General features: G+C 39.3%; 1 protein-coding gene across 12 annotated transcripts in view; it reads left to right on the top strand.

The window, feature by feature from the left end:
- The window catches only part of plekha5 (pleckstrin homology domain containing, family A member 5), a 461083-nt gene that overhangs the window by 277285 nt on the left and 162638 nt on the right, over nucleotides 1-21160 (top strand). For all 12 annotated transcript variants that reach the window (XM_039769759.1, XM_039769758.1, XM_039769746.1 and 9 more), the window contains 2 exons: nucleotides 2848-2920; nucleotides 17855-17955. In XM_039769759.1, coding sequence (XP_039625693.1) covers nucleotides 2848-2920; nucleotides 17855-17955 — 174 coding nt within the window. The remainder of the gene's footprint in view (nucleotides 1-2847; nucleotides 2921-17854; nucleotides 17956-21160) is intronic.

Below are 21160 nucleotides of genomic sequence, written 5' to 3' on the forward strand. Positions count from 1 at the left end.
ATTTTAGGAGTTTAACAAAAACATTGTATGAGCTATTTAGAAAACACATATTTATGTTTGTTATAATTCTTTTCAGAAATTATCCAACTTTAATGTGATGTTCGATTTTCAGATTCTTATTTAATTTTAAATTATAAACTAAAAAATGTCAACAACAACAACATTTACAGGTGCTGGTCTTAAAATTAGAATATCATGACAAAGTTGATTTATTTCAATAATCCCATTCAAAAAGTGAAACTTGTATATTAGATTAATTCATTACACACAGACTGATGTATTTCAAATGTTTATTTCTGTTAATTTTGATGATTATAACTGACAACTAATGAAAGTCCCAAATTCAGTATCTCGGAAAATTAGAATATTGTGAAAAGGTTCAATATTGAAGACACCTGGTGCCACACTCTAATCAGCTAATTAACTTAAAACACCTGCAAAAGCCTTTAAGTGGTCTCCCCGTCTAGTTCTGTAGGCTACACAATCAGGTGGATGACTGCTTACTTGACAGTTGTCTAAAAGACGACCATTGACACCTTGCACAAGGAGGGCAAGACACACAAGGTCATTGCTAAAGAGGCTGGCTGTTCACAAAGCTCTGTGTCCAAGCACATTAATAGAGAGGCAAAGGGAAGGACAAGATGTGGTAGAAAAGAGTGTACAAGCAATAGGGATAACCGCACCCTGGAGAGGATTGTGAAACAAAACCCATTCAAAACTGTGGGGGAGATTCACAAAGAATGGACTGCAGCTGGAGTCGGTGCTTCAAGAACCAAAACGCGCAGATGTATGCAAGACATGGGTTTCAGCTGTCATATTCCTTGTGTCAAGCCACGCTTGAACAAGAGACAGCGTCAGAAGCGTCTCACCTGGGCTAAAGACAAAAAGGACTGGACTGCTGCTGAGTGGTCCAAAGTTATGTTCTCTGGTGAAAGTAAATTTTGCCTTTCCTTTGGAAATCAATATCCCAGAGTCTGGAGGAAGAGACAGAATCCACGTTGCTTGAGGTCCAGTGTAAAGTTTCCATAGTCAGTGATGGTTTGGGGTGCCATGTCATCTGCTGGTGTTGGTCCATTGTGTTTTCTGAGGTCCAAGGTCAACGCAGCCGTCTAATAGAAAGTTTTAGAGCACTTCATGCTTCCTGCTGCTGACGAACTTTATGGAGATGCAGATTTCATTTTCCAACAGGACCTGGCACCTGCACAAAGTGCCAAAGCTACCAGTACCTGGTTTAAGGACCATGGTATCCCTTTTCTTGATTGGCCAACAAACTTGCCTGACCTTAACCCCATAGAAAATCTATGGGGTATTGTGAAAAGGAAGATGCAATACACCAGACCCAACAATTCAGAAGAGCTGAAGGGCACTATCAGAGCAACATGGGCTCTCATAACACCTGAGCAGTGCCACAGACTGATCGACTCCATGCCACGCCGCATTGCTGCAGTAATCCAGGCCAAAGGAGCCCCATCTAAATATCGAGTGCTGTACATGCTCATACTTTTCATGTTCATACCTTTCAGTTGGCCAACATTTCTAAAAATCCTTGCACAGAAAAAATAGAAAAAAAAAAAAAAACTGCAGACAGCTAGAGAAAAAAAATAAAATCTGCAGGGGTTCCAGGCCCTGCGAGACAAGACTTTATGCCAAAAGAATTAACCAAACCTGGGGCTGGAAATTAAAGACTAGGACAGCTGCTGTACAGGCTTTTAAATGTTCGAAGCGCTGTGCGAGATGCAGAATATACGGCGCAGCAGCTGATCAAGCAAAGAGGAGATACAATGGGGAAAAATAGGGTTTTTTTTTTATCACCATTTAAGACGGGGTTTCAGAGGAGTGACTGCGTCTCCTTGGGATGCGATCAGCCTCCCCTCTTCACAACGCGAGTGGCAGAGATGCACAGGCTGGGGGGTGGGGGTTGGTGAACGAAGCGAGCAGGGGGAACCCCTTAGTCATAAATATAACAATCATTTTCAATACTTGGTTAAAAATCCTTTGCAGTCAATGACTGCCTGAAGTCTGGAACCCATGCCCATCTCCAAGTGCTTGGTTTCCACCCTACTGATGCTTTGACAGGACTTGACTGCCACAGTTTTCAGGTGCTGCTTGTCTTCAGAAAATAACATGCATGTCCAGCTGGATTAACTGTTTTTTTTAATTATTGACAAATGACATGTACTGAGAAAGCCACACAGTTTGAAACTTGCTCCAGTTTTTACTTCCTCCAGGAAAGCCATGCTCCCCATAAACCTAAACTGCAGAGGCCAGTTAAAAAGTGGATGGATTGTTTAACAGACAATTGTTCATTCAACATGTAGACTTGTCCATTACATTCTGAGTATTACCAAATAGAAATGATATTGAGATTAAATATGCAAATGCATTTTGCTACAAGGTAAAAGTATTGGATGTCACAGCTGATTGTCACATCATTGAGCCCTTGAAGCATGCACAAATCATTTATATGAATATCTTAAAAGAATTTCATAGGGGAATTAAATGACAATAAAAAATGTCCTTTTTACACTGAAAATTACATTACCAAATTAAGTCAGGTGGGATTTTTAAACAATTGATATGTCCCTACAAAAACAGTGCATGAATTTTGTGTACAATAATTCAGTTACTTTCCAATGAAAGTAAGCTTTGTTTATATTTGCTGACAACAAATTTGCTAACTCATTAGTGTTTTTACGGTATTTTTAAATATGCAGATTCTGGAATGGTTACAGTACCTCACTAGACATTTACTTAGGATATCACTTTTAATGTACACTTTGTTATTAAGTAATTTTGCGCCATTCGTTAAATAAACAACCTCACATTTGCATTCTTATGTTATTCTAGGATAGTACTGGAATGAAACTTTGGAAGAAAAGATGGTTTGTACTGTCGGATTTGTGCCTATTCTATTACAGAGGTAAGAAAAACAGATAGGTTGCTTTAATTTTTCTGAATGTATGATTACTGTAGCCTTTAATTTTTTTTTTAAGTCTAAATTATAGCTCGTAACATTAATAATGAAACATTTGGAGTTTTCTTTCTGCTGAAACAGATAAATGATATATCAAATACGTTATGCTATATTTTATGCTAGTATTTAATATGAAACAATATTTTGGGGTATATTGTAGTTTCTTTTAAATTAATGGTTCCCTATTTTGGTGTTCAGTTGATTCTAAAAAAGGCAAATGTAATTTTTTGACCTTATGCTGCTAGTTGGGTTTCCTGAGATTACAAAAATTACAGATACCGATTTTACAAGGTTATGAATTTAAACGCTTTTAAATTTACATCACTTCATACGGTATTAAACACATGACTATAAGAATCACATGTACTTACGTTTTATGTCAATTATCATATAACTTAATACATTTAATTTGATGGGATATGGTTAAGGAAGCATCCTCCTAATGAGGGTAAAATGTTGTACAAAGTCATTGTCAGTGTTTTATTGTCTTATATTATCTGTCTGTTACTGTGTATCTGCTTTGTCTAATTGCATGAATAGCAGAGGAGACCAGTCATTCTCTTACATAATTTAACAGTAAAATCTGAGGAGGGAATCTAGAAATTTCCAGTCATCACTTAATTGGTTATTTCAAAAATCTTCTAGTGCAGTCGTTTACTTGGACTTTTACATTTCTTTAAAAAAATCAGAGCTAGGAAATGGTTTGCACTTTACTGCTGTTCTTAAGAGTAATTCACTGTTTGAAATCTTGTCTCTGAAACATACCTTATTTTACCAATATTTTCTACTCTATATTTTTTTCTCTTAATATTTTAGTCATGCTCACTAAAACATTTTAGAAAGTTATTTTAAAGGTGACCTTGCCAGTAAACAAAGTTTGTTGTGGGGTATAAATAAACTATTATAAAGCAAAACAATTCCATTTAGTCTTATTAAAACATAAAGTAATGTTAAGCTAGTCACAAGAATTAAGACTCAAGTCTACCTCAAGTCAATTTCTGTGACTCTGATTGCCCACCTCCAGCACAAAATCAGTGGAAAAGGAGTGTAGAGTTTGGATCATACTAATAAAAGGGACCATATCCCATTATTTCCAAGACTCTCCAGAGGTAGTACTAGTTGAGCTTGTCAAAAGTCTTCATTGCATACTGTGGGGGAAAAAAAAAGCAGTGGGAGTGCTTCCAAATAGTCATTGTGTATAATATAAGAGAAGGTGCAAATTGGGGGGATGGAATAAAACCAGCCTCATTGAGGCCAGTGACCATTTGCAGATGACAAGCTAGCATTTGTGCCAGTAACATCATATCTGCATTCATCAATAATATTGGCTGGTAATTCAAACACTTAGTAGGGTCCTTATCCTGCATTTAATAAAAGAGATAAAGTAGAGATTAAAGAAGATAAAGCTGTGAAGAAGCCATATCAGAGGATAGAATCTGAAGCAAAGGTTGTGCTATGTAAAGCTAACAGTATGTCTTCTTGGATTCTTTCCAATCCTGGAGATTTTCCATTAAAAAAAGAATATGATAGCATCATCTAGCTCACTGATAGCAATAGGAGCCTGAAGTAGTAAAGCTACAGCTGGAGTAAGATTAGATATAGCTAACAAAGAAAGAATTTGGGGGAAGATCAGCCAAGAAAAGTTTGTAAGTAACCTGATCATTTGTTAATTTCCAGAGAGATTTTGGTAATAGTTCCATCTTTCGATTTGATAGCTGAAACAGAGAAATAAATTATTTATGTATTCTAAGAGCCAACAGTTTACTTGACTTGACTTTACTCCATAAATTAAAATAGTGTGCCCTAGCACAATAGAAGTAGATTTGAAATCTAGCCTTGCTTAAAACAAATCCATTGAACACTGCTCTGGTCTGAGAAATGCAAGCTTTTTGTGTTTTGTCTGATATTCTGGGCCATGTGGATTCTAGATAATTCACAAATAACTCAAGTTTGGTAATTTCTTTGCATGTAATGAAAACCAAGTTAGAAGCCAAAGAGACAAACCTGTATGAAAGAAAGCAATATGGTAAACATCTCTAGAAAAGAAAACCACAAGAAGTATAAAAGGCAGTGAAAAAGCAAGACTCAACTTCAGCATGTGGACACTTTTTCTCTAGTGTCATTTCTTGTGACTGAAGACAGAGAGATATAATTAAAATTAGTAAAAAATATTTTATTAATACACACCAGGCAAAGGTAAGAATGACAGAGAAGCACAGTCCTAGGACACCTGCCCTTCATCTGCGCCGAGAAGTCGGTGTCCTAAATCTTTATAATGCTAAGCGCAAAATTTGACCTTATGACTTTAGTTGCACAAGAATTTCAAGACATTACATCTTTACAATAATTTTGTTTGGATCAGTAGTTACACAATTTTAATGGTCATCAGTTGGGCACTTGTAACTTCTTGTTTGTTAGAGAAAACAGAAGCTGCACTTGTCGCAAGACAGACTTTTCGTGGCCCTTGTCACGCACACCAGATTTGATCAATAACTGATTTTTATTTTTCCACATTCCCCCCTTTTTATCAATCTGGGCATGATAAAATAGTGAAGAAAATTCAGAAGGCGGAGGTAAGGGATGGGGAAGGAGGAGGAGAGGGGGAAAGGGATGAGGAAACTGAAGAGGCAATTTGGAGCATATGTTCCTCGTGTAGCATATAGGCCTTGGCTATAGAAGCAGTGAAATATTTGGATATTATATAGCGAATAAGAGGAACAATGCAACATCCGACAAGTAAAAGGACAATGAATACTACTGCCAAAGAAATAAATACTGATTTTAGCCTTTGGCCCCATGACCCAAAGGTGGACATGAACCATCGATCCCAAGGGTCAGAAATGCCTGAGTTAGTGGCAAGTTCATTGGAAAGAGATGTTAGGCTGGCTAGTGCTCGAGTAATGGACCCATCAGGTGCAGTATTATTAGGGATATATGTACAACAAGCATCACCAAACATAGCACATACTCCACCTTTTCAGCAAGTAACATATCTAGGGCCAAACGATTTTGCCAAGTCATTAGGGAGGTACAATCTAATTGTTCATGAATACCTTCTATAGCATTTCTAGTAAAATTAAGGAAACGCTGCTGGTTATAATATAAGTAATTAATCCAGTCAACGTTTTTATTAATGGCAATCTGAGGTATGATTGCTTTAAACTTATCTGGGACTCCTCTGGGAACTCCTATGGAATCAATATATACTCCTGGGCCGTGCAGGAGAAGCTGGAGGAAGAGTCTGGGAGGGAACGGGTTCAGGAAGGAAGTGGAGAGCTGGGAATTAGGGGTGATACAGAGAGTGTGAAGAGGGTAGGATAATAATCGAAAGGGCATAACTAGCTGTACAGGGCACAAGTGCCAGACCAATCGAAAGGCAAGATATCAAACAGTTTTGACCTCGGCACATCCACCAAATATCAGATCTAGGGTAGTTTGGGAAAGCAAAAATTTTGAAAGAGTGGAATTAAAAGAGGTGGAATTGACATGGAAGGTTTGGGCGCAGAAGGAAGAAGGTAATTCTCCTACCCAAGCAGTTCCATTTGATTTAAAACATGTGAAATTTCCTTCATGGGACTGAAACATGGGGGTAGTCATATGACGAATGGGGGAAAAAGAACAGATAAAGCGGCAATTGGAATCAATAGAAGTTTTGGACGTAGTAAATAAGTAGAGAAGACAAGGCAGACCAGTAGGGTCAGAAATGTTAGATAGTGGGAAAGGGACTGTTGCTAGAGAAGAACGTGCTTGTTAAGGTGGTTAGATTCAAAGCCTGAACTAGGGTTTTTCCTCACTCGGATGCAGTAGTCAAAAACTAAGTAGGAAAGGGGGACAGAGGAGAGGGAGCAGGTGTCTTGACCTTAATTTGAAAGAGTCCTCGGGATCATGACCACTTGCATATGCAGCTAAGACATAAGTTCCTGAATCATGCAAAGAAGGATTCTTTAGAGTAATGATTAATGGGTTACACTGATTCTTAGCACACTCATGAGAGGCATGTCCCTTTAAAATAGAGAATCGAGTCTTTAGGCCATACTGAGTAGCCTGCCAGGGTTCATAACCCCAGTCATTTGGTCCTGTGTTTGCAAACACATCACTCCAGAAGCCACATTCAGAGTCAGATGAAGCAAAACTTGAGTCAGAGTCATAAACCGGGTAGCTCACACAGACATATTTGTCAGGCCATTCCCATTGCTCCTGTCTGCCAGTACAGGGAACAATTGCACAAAAGTCAACCTGGAATGAGGCAGTTTCCTCAACCTGGAAAGTCAGTGTCACCCGTGAAGTGGATAATGGAAGAAAAAACAACAAGAGTATGTATATTATGGGTGCCATCTTTTGCAGTGCGCGTGAATCCAGGCGGGCAATCCTTCAACCTTTACAGCGTGTGGTGTGGACAAAGAACTTGGAACGGTCCTCTCCACCTAGGCTGATGCCAATGTTTCCTCCGGGTGTCTCGAACCAGGATCCAGGTGCCCAAGGGAATCGGCGAGTCTTAGATGGAGGGCTGGTTCTCCAAGCCTGATTAACCTGCTCGTGGACTTCCTTCAGGGACGCCGGAGGCCTGTAAGACTAGAGAGAAGATCATTGTCCACGGTATGCAGGTTCACATTTCCTATAACCATGCCAACGGGCATGGGTCGTCCGGTCAGGATTTCAAACGGCGATAGCCCCAATTGCCGGTGTGTCCGTCCCCTCAATCCCATTAAAGCCAGGGGTAAAGCATCTGGCCAGGATAAATTGGTTTGTTCACAAATTTTTGCAAGCTTAGCTTTTAGGGTGCCATTGCATCGTTCCAATACCCCACTTTGTGGATGGTATTTGCAGTAATGATGTACATTGATCTGTAGCCAGGTAGTCAATTCATTTATAATGGAATTCACAAAGTGAGTACCATTATCTGTCTGTAGCTTTTGCGGGATGCCCCATCTTGGAATAATTTCTTTAATTAGTGCTTTAGCAACCGTTTTGGCATCATTGCGTTTTGAAGGGAAAGCTTCTACCCATCGGGAGAACACATCGACAATCACAAGGCAATATCGGTAACCTTTAGACGGTGTTAGTTCAATAAAATCCATTTGGAGGTGTTCAAACGGACCCATTGGGTTAGGAGTAACGGCGGGACTTACCTGAGTGCCTTTTCCTACATTAAACCTTTGACATAATGCACAGCGTCTACAGAATTGCTCTGCATATGTAGAGAAGCCTACAGCTTCCCAATGTTTTCAACATCTTGAACCATGGCATCTTTCCCAGCATGGTCGAGGCCATGGGCTATTTTGCCATACCTGGAAAAGAAGCTTTTGGGAGAAAAGGTTTGTTAGTTTGCTGATGAGTCCAGACTCCATCAGAGAGGGATCCTTCTTTGGACCACTTTTTCTTTTCAATGTCCGTGGCTGCACTCTGTAAAGAAATAATTTGATTATCAGGGTCCTTGTCATTTCTCTGTTGGAATAAAGAGATTGGTGTGTTACTGTATGCAGCCTTTTTAGCAAAGTAATCTGCCAATTCATTTCCTTTGCTGACAGGTCCTGTTTTCCTGTGTGAGCTTGACATTTAACAATCGCTAGTTTTGATGGTTTAGTTATGGCTTCCAAGAGGGATTCGATTAACTTTTGATGTTGGATGGGCTTGCCAGTACTGGTCTTAAATCCCTCAATTTCCATAATGCCCCATGATCATGGCAGACTCCAAAGGCATATCTGGAATCTGTATAAATTGTTATGATTTTTCCTTCGACAGCTGACATGCTCGGGTGAGCGCTATTAATTCAGCTGCTTGTGCACTTAAACTTGATGAAATTCGATTTGCTTCCAGCAGGCGGTCCCCTTGGACCACTGCGTAACTAGTTGAGGGTGCTCCGTTTTCCAATCGCAAAGAACATCCGTCTACAAAAATATTTTCTCCAATTTCTAAAGGTGTTTCCTGTAGATCTACTCGAGGCTTTACAACCTTTGCTATTTCTGTATGGCAATTATGCGGTTCGCTGTCGTTATTTGTTGGCAACAGGGTGGCTGGATTTAAAGTGGAGCATCTTTCAATTGTGACGTTTGACAAAGTACAGAGTACATTCTGATAGTGTATTGCCCTAGCAGTAGTGAGATGGGAGGTCTTAGCCTGTACTAAAATGGAATGTACAGCGTGAGGCACCTTTACTGTTAGGGGCTCATGAGCACTATATCTGTACTGGCTAGCACAGCTTCTGTTGTGGCAGCCACAGCCCTAAGGCAAGGCGGAAGTGCTGCGGCCACAGGATCCAATTTTTTCGAAAAATAAGCTATTGGCCTTTGTTTATCCCCATGTAATTGTGTTAAAACTGCATTCATATATCCCCCCTTTTCGTCCCACGAACAGAGTGAAGGGACGAGAAAAGTCCGAAGGCCCAAGGCTGGTGCCACCGAAAGTGCATTTTTTAAGTCACAGAGAGCCTTCTCAGCCTGCTCGGACCATTGCACCTGACCAGAAAGAGGAAGGCCAGGGGTGTTTGCTAAATTTTGTAACGGCTGTGCTCTTTCAGTGAAATTCAAAATCCATTGCCGGCAGTAACCCAGAATGCCCAATACAGACATAACCTGTTGTTTTGTGACAGGTCTGGGAAGATTTTGAATGGTGTTAATGCGATCGCTAGAGAGCTCTTGTTCCATTTGTGATGTCATGACCTAAATATTTTACAGTTGTTTGAATTAATTGCAATTTAGCCTTTGAAACTTTATGTCCATTGTCCCCCAGAAACTGCAGTAGTTTTTAGTGTCTTGCACAATCTTCTTCAGTAGCACTGCATAACATAATATCATCTACATACTGTATTAATGTACTACCCGGTCTGGCCAGAACCCTTCTAAATTTTGAGCAAGCTTGTCCATACACACAAGGGGCTTCAGTATATCCCTGAGGCATAACAGTCCATGTCCAACGGCGGCTTTGGAAAGTAAAAGCAAACCAAAATTGCGAGTCAGGGTGTACGGGGATAGAGAAAAAAGCATTGGCTAAATCAATTACTGAAAAATAACGAGCAGAGGGAGGGATTGCAGAAAGAATAGTGGAAGGATTAGGTACAATAGGAGCTCTAGGAAAGATTGCAGCATTCACTTGTCGTAAGTCTTGAACAAAACGCCATGAACCGTCAGCCTTTTTTACAGGTAAAATGGGAGAATTAACTGGAGAATATTTAATTGGAATAATCGCACGCGTTCACAAGATCGAATGTATGGCGGAGATGCCAGCCTCTGCTTCAGGAGACAGAGGATACTGGGCACGTGCGGACGGAAAGAAGATTTAGGGTAGATCACCAGAGGCTCACAATGGGCTATCCTTCCATAATCATTTTTACCCTGAGACCACAAAGAGTCAGGAAGCTGAGAGCCAAGAAGGGAAGTAGTTTGCAATGACAACGCAGAAAGGGAAGTGCAGCATAATGTACGATGTACTAAAAAATCAGTTTGAAGCACAACTTTAGTTATTAAATGGTCTGAGGTATCAAAAACACCTGAAGCAACATGTACCCAGTCTGTTCTATTAAGACATTGTTCTACCCATGGTCCGATTTCCACCCAATGGACAGTGCTTGATTTAGCTAAAGAAATATGAGGTAAAAAATATTCTGTGAATATGTAAGATGTACAAATGCAGCAGCTTTTGTGGGGGAAATGAAAATGCAGGGGATGTGAAGGGTTTCGGGCAGGTACCTGATGAAAGAAAAGATTCTAGCCAGGGGGTGTCTACTTCTATAGGGAAATATTGGGCAGTGCAATAGGGTGTCAGGGGCTTGGAGATTGGGAAACAAGCAGGAGGGAAATGAGTGAAGGGCTTTAAGAAGGATGGTGTGTGGGGAAACATTTCATTGAAATGGAGAGAGAAAGTTTTGTCATGAGATCCCTTCCTAAGAGGTTAACTGGACAGAGCTGATTTAAAAGAAATCAGTGTGTTAAAGTGGAATCACTGGAATGCAGCTGAACTCGAAGAATCTCTTGAGGCAGGGACCTCCTTCAGCGAAAGGGCTGAGCGCGTGGCTCCTGTGTCCACGAGGAAAACAGTTTCAGTGCCATTCACCAGCCAGCAAAGTCAATAATGGATCAGTCTCTGAATTATGGGTGAGCAAAGGTAGTTGAAGAGAAGGGCTGGGGATCCCTGCGGATTCCTATGTCCATGAAACATCAAATTGTTCAGGTGGTGGAGGAGGGGGTGGGCACTTGTGAGGGCAATTGCGGCAGAAGTGTCCCATTTCACCACACCCGTAACAAGCATATGGTGTAGCGTTTGGATCTGGAGGGGGAGGCAGCTGAGTGGATGATCCACTTGGATTAGGTAACATATATCCGCTACCTTGTCCCCGTCCACACCCTTGTCCCCGGAAAAATCCTCCACGTCCACGACTTCTGCCGGGAGTGGCCCCACCAGTGTAATAGTTCATTTGTGCTGCAATCAGCTTTGTCTGGGTGTCTGACTCTTTCTGCTTGCTCTGTTGTTCAGCATGCGCTGCGTGACGTTTTACTTCCTCAAACGCGGCAGCCTCTCATCTAATACAGGATACCTTGTTTTGAATGTCGCTTCTAAGTCCGGAAACAAAAGAGGAACTGCAGTTTTAGTTCGGTTGTCTGGATTTTCAAGGCCGGAGTGTGTTGCCATTAACTCTTAAATTCAGTGTGCCCATTCATCTACTGTCTCTTTTTTTTCTGTTTGGCAGCCGAGATAAGAGACCAGTCTCTGCCTTTCTTATACTTGTCCTTAATATTATTTTAACATGTTCCCATTGCGTAATAAAGGGACCTTCATCCCGGCCCGAGGCAACGCCTCGTTCCACTGCCACGGGTTTCTGTTATGCTGTCCATGATTGACAGTCTCCCATGTGGTGCCAAGCTTTCTCCACAGCACCTGAGTCCATTCTGTGGCATTAGGCTTATACATATCATACAGCTGCTGTAATTGTTCTATGAATTTTTTAAACACACCGATGACTTTGGGATCAGGCAATTCGGACACAACGTCCTTCAGCTCTTGAATGTCTCAGTTACGATGTATCATTACAGTAGTGGGGTTATTAGCTCCTGCAGGTTGCATTGAATCATGTCGGGGGGGTTCTGGGATCTCAATCAGGGGGCATTCCAATAAGGGGCCTGTGGGTTTGGGGACTTTAAGGGGGATTGAAAGGTGGTGTTTTGATTAGGGGGCTGAAGGAATAGGGTTTGACTTCTAGTGCGTTGTGAAATGGAGGTTCTAGGATCGTGAAACCCACCTGCCGAACCCATTACGTTACTTTTGTCATTCCCGGATCAGTGTGTAATGAGGGATCATAATGATATTCTTCAAAGAAACCAGACCCCAAGGGATCATCTTTTAATTCTGGTGCGGTGGGCTGGAGGTGGCGGAGGAGAAGGTGGGGGTTGTGGATGTGGATGGTGTAGGAAAGGTGGAGGAACAAGTGTGGGATATAATGGGTCTTTTTTTTTTTTTCTTGCTCTTCTTCCGCTTCTCATTCGACTGCGGTTCCGAATCTGCTTGCACTTTCTGTAAGCTATAAATAACTTTTTTTTTTTTTTCTAGTTCTAACTTTCTGCAGCCAATAATTCATTTCTGTACTGCCTTTAAATTACAATCTTTAATAACCAACTCCCATCTGTCATACATAACACATACCTCTATTACAACATCCTCATACACTTCTACATACAACACCCTGGTGCATTTCTACATAATATTTTTCTAATTTTCTGTATCTCACTTGCATCTCCTGTCCCTTCCAATGGCCAACGCCCACCGCTCTGCTTATTCCATTTTTTACATGCCCTTTTAAAATCCAATCCTGTGTTTTTCTCTATTAACTTTCTAGTTGACCCTTTTTGTGCGGCGCCTGTTGATCCTCCGAAAACAATCCTTCCAGCATAAAGACTTGAACCCGGGCCGGTTGGCAGGCTTGCTGTTATGTATTCCCATTTTTTCCTTTGCTTTTCCCCCCCGAGCCCTGTGCCAGATTTATCTTTCTATCCTTGTCCTACTCGTCCCTGTCCGATGAACTATTGGAATGCTGAGTGTGCCACTCACCCGCCCCAACGTTCCCTTTAATATTCCCAGGGGAAGTATACTACACTATTTCCTACGTTACTGTCACAGTGCACGGTGAAAGCAAATATTTATTTCTAGTACGTACTTTTTATTACTTTCCTTGTTTTTTTTAACCTGTTATTCTTCTATTCTATGCTCTATCCTCTGTCCAATAGATTTGTCCGGGTTTATGGGTGTGCCACGCACCGGATCCCGTCCTAAATCCCCCTTTTTTAATTCCCAGAGGATAGTGTTCTATACTATCTTTCCCAACAGGAGTGACCTAAAACAAGGTATTTCTTTCCATTTACTATTCCCGGTCACTTTTTATACTCTACAGCAAGCCCGCCCCCAGCTTATCTTTTTACGGAAACCTCCGGGTTACTTACCCCAGCCTGGGTGTTAGTCAGCTCTGTCAGGAAAATCCTTCTCAGTCACCGTGGTTGTACCAGAAGGAGACCGGGGACTCCTCACGCAGGAGTCGTCTCAGGACAGGGCAGTCCTAACTTTTATCGGAGCTGCTTACTCTGCTGCCGGTGCACTTAGTTGCGGCAGTCTGCTTCAAGAAGACAGATCGCTGAGATCTTCCCGCTCGAGGAGTCAGCCGGCCGTCTCCTGCCCCACGTTGGGCGCCAGAAAACTGTGGACACTTTTTCTCTAGTGTCATTTCTTGTGACTGAAGACAGAGAGATATAATTAAAATTAGTAAAAAATATTTTATTAATACACACCAGGCAAAGGTAAGAATGACAGAGAAGCACAGTCCTAGGACACCTGCCCTTCATCTGCGCCGAGAAGTCGGTGTCCTAAATCTTTTATAATGCTAAGCGCAAAATTTGACCTTATGACTTTAGTTGCACAAGAATTTCAAGACATTACATCTTTACAATAATTTTGTTTGGATCAGTAGTTACACAATTTTAAAGGTCATCAGTTGGGCACTTGTAACTTCTTGTTTGTTAGAGAAAACAGAAGCTGCACTTGTCGCAAGACAGACTTTTCGTGGCCCTTGTCACGCACACCAGATTTGATCAATAACTGATTTTTATTTTTCCACAAGCATGTGGTGTGGATTTTGAAATATTGGAACTAGATTAGAGGAGATATTTACATGTAGAATGTTGAAAGAAGATTGATATTTTGGCTGAGACACTTCAAAGGGAGCAGGGATTCTTTAGTTCAGTTAATTTTAAAACAAAAACTTTAGACACTTTAAATAACTATTGGATTAAAAAGTAATTTGTTCTTAAAATAAAGATAAACATTGTTGGTATATTATGAAGTTTTTTGAGGGAATCCCTAAAAAGAAATAGGTAAATTTAAAATTCGAGCTATGCAGAAATATAGGTAAAAGTTCAAGAAATTAAACAGTAAAAGAGATAATGAGCATCATTGTTTGACACTTCTGCAGATTCTAAACGGATGAGATATGTCAAAATTAGTGTGAATAATAGTGTATCTAAAAAATAGAGAATTTTAATCATATTGATAAAAAAGTCCCAATTTTTTCAATCAATAACCTTCCCCATCTGTAGTGAAATCAGTGCTGCATTTCTAGACACAGAAAGAGCAGTGTCAATGGTGTAAATGAGACATCATATCTGGAATGAGTTTGGCTAATAATTTCAGAATTCATCATTGAGATTTGGTGACAGATTGAGTAACTGAGTTTTTACTCAGCTTTGATAGGTGGATGATCTAAGCTGTGTTTCCTTGAAACCAAATCAATAGCAGCTCTAGGCATGTAAATCAAATTTATGTTTGTTTTTTAATTTTTATATATAGTTCGGTTCTCTAAAAATAATGTATACAACATTTTGGCTGTTATTTTATAGACCAAGAAATAGTCATACAATAACATTTATTTTAGTTTTTACTTATGTTAAAATTAATTGCACTCTCCCATTGTACCATCGTGTTTTTGTATGGGCACCACCATTTTGAGACCCAACGTATACATCATTGTTAAAACGTTGTTTGGGGAGGTCAACTGGAAATGTGTGATGCATGACATCACCAGGTCAGAAGTTTAAAGAGTAGCGTTGTATACTTCCTGATTGTCTGACTTTGTGGGTACAGCTTAAAAAGCCTACTGTAATTCTCTTTGAACCTAATTTTTTTTTTGTTTTGTTTTTTTCTTACAATTTATTTTCTGTCTCCTTGATCATGATCTTTGACTGACTTTTGTTTCCGCTTGTATATAAATTCTTTGTCCTGAATCTCTCATTTTGAATCTTAAATATGATTACTGTTTCACATTCTGGGCTCTTTTCACGTGATTCTTTCAGTTTTGAACTTGGCTAGATTTATATAACCACAACTGTCTCCCAGTTCCATTTCCTTTTCCAAACTGCTTCTACCCCATGTAGACAATACATTAAGAAGGAAGAACCTTTATTGAAAACTTCTAGTATGGCATAGTAGTTTCCCAGTCCAACACCTCCATAAGTTCCATAATCAAAATGGGATGGTCAAGTCAGCAGCCATCTTCTTAAGTAAACCTAAGAAATGCTAGTCATTCCAAAAATGATTTAATATCAAAAATGTAGAAAAAGGGTTGAAAACATCCCCAGAAATATAAAGTTTAGGATGTTGTACAGTAGGTTATACTGTATTTTAAACCTTCTGTGCATGTGGGAACAAGAATACATTTTTTTGTAGCTAACTCTAATTAATTTTATAATGTTTAATTTCTATTTTCATCACCAGGGGCCTCATGTATAAACTGTGCGTACGCACAGAAATGTTGCGTAAGAACTTTTCCACGTTCAAATCGCGATGTATAAAACCTACACTTGACGTAAAGCCACGCACTTTTCCACGGTACCTCATACCTTGTCGTACGCAAGTTCTCCACTCGGTTTTGCAAACTGGCGGCACCCAGCGTCAAAGCAATGTTACTGTTCCTGTGTGGTTACTCCTTATTTTCCTGATGTGGCTTTATAAATACACTGAAACTAACCGCATATTGTTTATTAGTGTAATGCATCTGATTGTAATTAACTTGTAACAATATAATGGTCCAGGGAATAGCCATAGTATACCAAATACCATAACTGCTTTAGCGTTGTTACTCTAACGGCACCACCTTCTTCTTTCCACTGCTCCCGTTACGAGTTCCCACAGCGGATCATCTTTTTCCATATTACTTTCACTTCACCACTTGGAGTATTTATATCAAGGTATCTGAGTGTGAATCACAGCAGCAGCTGATCGAAAAGAGAATTATCGGTATACGGCATTAAGCACACGCTGTCTCGGCCCCAGCAAAACGTTTCAAAGCCTTACCTGTATGGATCTCGCAGTTCAGAAACAGTTTCATCCCAAGAACTATAAACGCACTCAATCAAGCGCTCCTTGTAGAACTGTCTGTACTTATAAGTACAATTACCTCACTGTAAACTTGCACTTCAGTTATAATATTACACAACCAGCGCCACTTTATAAATCGCGCGTATTCACATATGATGACAATATCATTTTTAAGATGAAATGCAGCAAAATATGTTTATATTTTACAGATAAAACTTTACCTTCATTTAAATAATCTAAATTCTTCACTGGGACTGGCGTGAAGGATAGAATAATTAAACATGTACTACAAAGATATTTCAATGTTCCTTTAACGTTTTGAAGAATCAGCGCTCTAAGCTTAACAGATGGCTTAATGTCTATTAAGAGCGGATTGTGTGGCGATCCACCATGCATAAAATAACATATTGACATTGGACTTTTTCTATTGGACACAGAGCCGCCCCTGAGTACTGCTGCAATAAATAATTTCATCGAAGGTCGCACACAATCACTGCGCTGTGAAACTCATGTTTTATAACGTGCTTTAACTCCTATCATCATAAAAATGATATCACGTATACATCTCAGTATTTTAGTTATTCAGAGAGCTGTAATATCCGATATACAAATGTAATGAATTCTGTGTCCAGTTGGAGGAAAAGAGCCTGTTTAAGAAGCAAGTAGTGATTCACACACGTAGAGCACATAGAAGATCACATAGAAAACAAAGCATTTAACGTGCTACTTTAATTACGATGTGATTTGAGAAACTGGTTAATTAAACGATTTTAAGATGAAGTTTATGATGTTCTACTTTAATGACAAAATAAACTACGTGATTATAGTGGCAGTGTAGAGATTGAAGTTGACATTTCGTGCTTTTTCCCCCACTGTGTGCCTTTTTTTTCTCTGTACCCTAATAAGCTTTCATATGACACTCAAGACAGTGGGCTACAACTCACCTTTTCACTGCGACTTTAATATGTGACTTCTTTTTTATTTTCGGCACTGTGCGATTTTGTCAGCGTGAGCTTTCAAGTTTCTCCAACACGCTATGTCACTCGATCAACTTCCTTTTGTTGATTATACCACGGTTTATTTGAACAAATAGTATGTTTTTCCTTTGCCTCCACTTGGTATTCGCTGAAATTCTTATATTTTCCCCCTTGCTTTTCCCATTGTCTTTTCACAGAAGGCTGAGCTTAAGGGCGATTTATATTCATTTGCATATTCAAAGAGGCGTAATTCTGGGAGGAGTTGGGGCTTTACATAATGCGTGTGCACGCGCGTTAGTTTTCACGCTGATCGGGATTTATGTAGCGGAAGAACGTGGAAGTTGGAGTACGCACAGATTCCTGCATCTGGATTTTTCTGTGCATAAGCACATTTCGGCTTTTGTGCTTACGCCATGTTATAGTGCGAGTTCTACGCACGGCGTTATACATGAGGCCCCAGGACTGTTTGTGGCATAAGGTATTATTAGTTAATTTTTTTTTTGTTCCTATTTTATGTGAAATGTAATAAAATAAATATTGTTTTCATTTTTAGATGAAAAAGAAGAAGGAATCCTGGGAAGCATCCTCCTTCCTAGTTTTCATATTTCAATGCTTTCTGTGGATGACCATATAAATAGAAAGTATGCTTTTAAGGTCAGAACATTTTTTCTCTCTTAATAATCCATCCATCCATCCATCCATCCATCCATTATCCAAACTGCTATATCCTAACTACAGGGTCACGGGGGTCTGCTGGAGCCAATCCCAGTCAACACAGGGTGCAAGGCAGAACACAAACCACCGCAGGGCACACGCACACACCAGGTGCACACTATGGACAATTTAGAATCACCAATACACCTAACCTGCATGTCTTTGGACTGTGGGAGGAAACCGGAGCACCCAGATGAAATCCACACAGACACGGGGAGAACATTCAAACTCCACGCAGGGAGGACCCGGGAAGTGAACCCGGGTCTCCTAACTGCGACCCTGTTAATAAAGGAATATCAATTCTTATTTCCTTAAAAAATAGTATTTAATATTTTCTCACTTGAACTTTTATTTTCTGCCCTATGATTTCCCCATAATAACTGGTTGATCTTTCATAAACATTCTTTCGCTGCTTAGTCAGTGTTCTTTTATGTTAATAGAGTTAATGTAACTTTTAAATTTTTGACCCCAATACACTAAAAGACAATGGGGTTTTACTATTGCAAGTTGTATTATGCAGTCTGGTAGAATATTTTGCAATTTTTTTGGTAAACTGCAATATAAGCAGTTATTTTAAATAACTGTACTAAATTCACTGTACTAGATTCATATTTAAAAATAAAAATTCATATAATCTAATGGAGATGTTCAGTGATATTCTTTTAGAAAATATTAGAAACAGGCTTGAAGCATGTCGAGAAAAAGTAATTAAGCAAGATTTTAGTCCCGTTTTCAAATTTAATATCTGGATGGGAAAAAGTTGTAAGATCAGTTTGGGAAAGAAGAACAATATCTTGTTAAGAGTTTGTTTCAGCTGCTAAAAAATGCCAAAAAACAGCGTTTTGACGTGTTGGGGAGTCTATCATGTGCACAGCCAAAAGTCAAGCACAGCTACTCTTATAACTTATGCATTGTGCATGCTCAGATAGCCTCTCACCACAGTTAAGATACAGAGGGGGAAATAAGTATGTGATCCCCTGCCAAATTTGTAAGTTTGCTCTCTTACAAGGAAATGAACAGTCTCTAATTTTTATGGTAGTTTCATTTTAATGGATAGAGACAGAATACCAAACAAAAATCCAGAAAAAAAAAACACATTATATAAAAGATGTAAATTATTGATGTTGATGTTCATTGGCAAACTTAAGACAGACCTATGCATGTGCCTTCTTGAGCAAGGAGACCTTGTGGGTGCTGCAAGATTTCAATATATTATGGCATAGTGTGTTACCAATGGTGTTCTTGGTGACTATGGTCCCAACTGCCTTCAGGTTATTAACAAGCTCCTCCTGTGTAGTTCTGGGCTAATCCCTCTTCTATCTCATGATTGCCCTGAGGCAAGAACTTGCCTGGAGCTCCAGACTGAGGGAGATTGAAGGTCATTTTATATTTCTTTTATTTCCAAATAATCGCACCAACAGTTGTCATCTTTTCACCAAACTTCTTGCTGATGGTCTAGTAGCCCATTCCAGCCTTGTGCAGGTCTACACATCAGGTTTTGTCCCTGATGTCCTTTGATATCTCTTTGGTTTTGTCCATCATGGTGGAGAGGTTGGAATGGAAGAAATTGATTCTGTGGACAGGTGTGCTTTATACACATAACGAGTTGAGATCAGGAGTGTCTGTAATTGATCACATGGCCACTCAGACAATCTGTGGGAGCCAGAATTCTGGCTGGGTTGTAGGGGATCAAATACGTATGCCTCTCAATGACATGCAAATCAATTTATAACTTGTATGTCATATGTTTTTTCTGAATTTTTGTTTGATATTCTGTCTCTCTCCATTAAAATGAAATTATAATAAAAATTAGTGATCAAATACTTATTTCCCCCACTGCAGATGTGAAATCTGTTGTTAATGTTAGTTTTCTGTGTAGGAATGAAACAAGCTACTGAGACCAGGTTTGCATTACCCCAAGCATTTGCTTCCACCTGCAGGTTCTGAAATCTACTCAGCAGCAGTTTCCATTTCAACAAGGCTGTCAGCCATATGTATGGCTAAAAAAATTTGTGTCTGTAGTACCTCTGATTTCATCTGTCATTCTGTGTAATAGCACCTTATTATGCTACAACTATTGAAGTGTTACTGCAATCCAAAAGCCAGTTGAATGTGCAAATGCATTAGCTGTGATTAACTGGGTTTTCAACTCTTACATCTTCTTTGTAATTTTTTAATATATGACTGGTAACAGTGTAAATGGAATGTATAGGACTCTGGGTCATTATAATTAATTAACCACTGAAAGCTTTTCCAATCAACCCGTTGATTGGCAACATCTCTTATAAACAGAAAGAGAGAAACCTGGCTTTTATCTGTTATACATTGCTGAGGTGGAGACTCCGCATTTTCTTTCTTATAATTAGTCTTAATTTAGTGATCAGTCTCTGCTAAATGCAAAGTATAGGTTGAATCTGTGACTTAAACTTGGATTTATTTAATCAGTTTGCCTGTTCGTACAGTATGTATTTAGATCTTTCTTTTGATGCTGTGGAGCATGCTAGTTTAATCACCTATGTTAGGAAGTGTGTTTGCAATATTATGTAATATACATGTCTTTTGTAATGTATTATTCTTAACTATGTTAAGTTTTTTGCAATATTTATTTTATATAGACCCTATCATAGGGTTTGATTATTTACATCACTTTACCAAGCAATTAACAATTTTACAGTTTTAACAGCTTAGTCCTGTCAAAACTTCTTCTTGAAATTGTTTCATTCTTTTAGACCTGGAGACTTGTGTGTTGCTCTTTATTCACAGGGTAAACAATATTCTTGCAAGAGCTCAATATTATCTTTAGTCCTCTGTAATACTAATTGTATCCATTCATTTCTGGTTTTTATTAAAGGTAAAGTATATAACCAAGTCACTGTCATCTTAACTTTTTATTACATGTAAACTCTGCAATATGTTATTTTTCAGTTAGTTAAGATGTCTATTACACATGTAACAGTCTAGGGAAAAGTTTGAAATTGAACATCACACAACTGAATGTGTACTTGGAAAGCTTACAGCTAAAATGCAAAAGTGCAAGAAAATATGTGACCAATTTTCACAAATCATCATCTGATTCTCATTGCAAATAACCTAAACTTTTCTTTCATCCATTTATGGTAAACACTATTTGTGTGTTCATCACTTA

This window comes from Polypterus senegalus, chromosome 11, assembly GCF_016835505.1.
Source record: "Polypterus senegalus isolate Bchr_013 chromosome 11, ASM1683550v1, whole genome shotgun sequence".
NCBI classification, from domain to species: Eukaryota; Metazoa; Chordata; class Cladistia; order Polypteriformes; family Polypteridae; genus Polypterus; species Polypterus senegalus.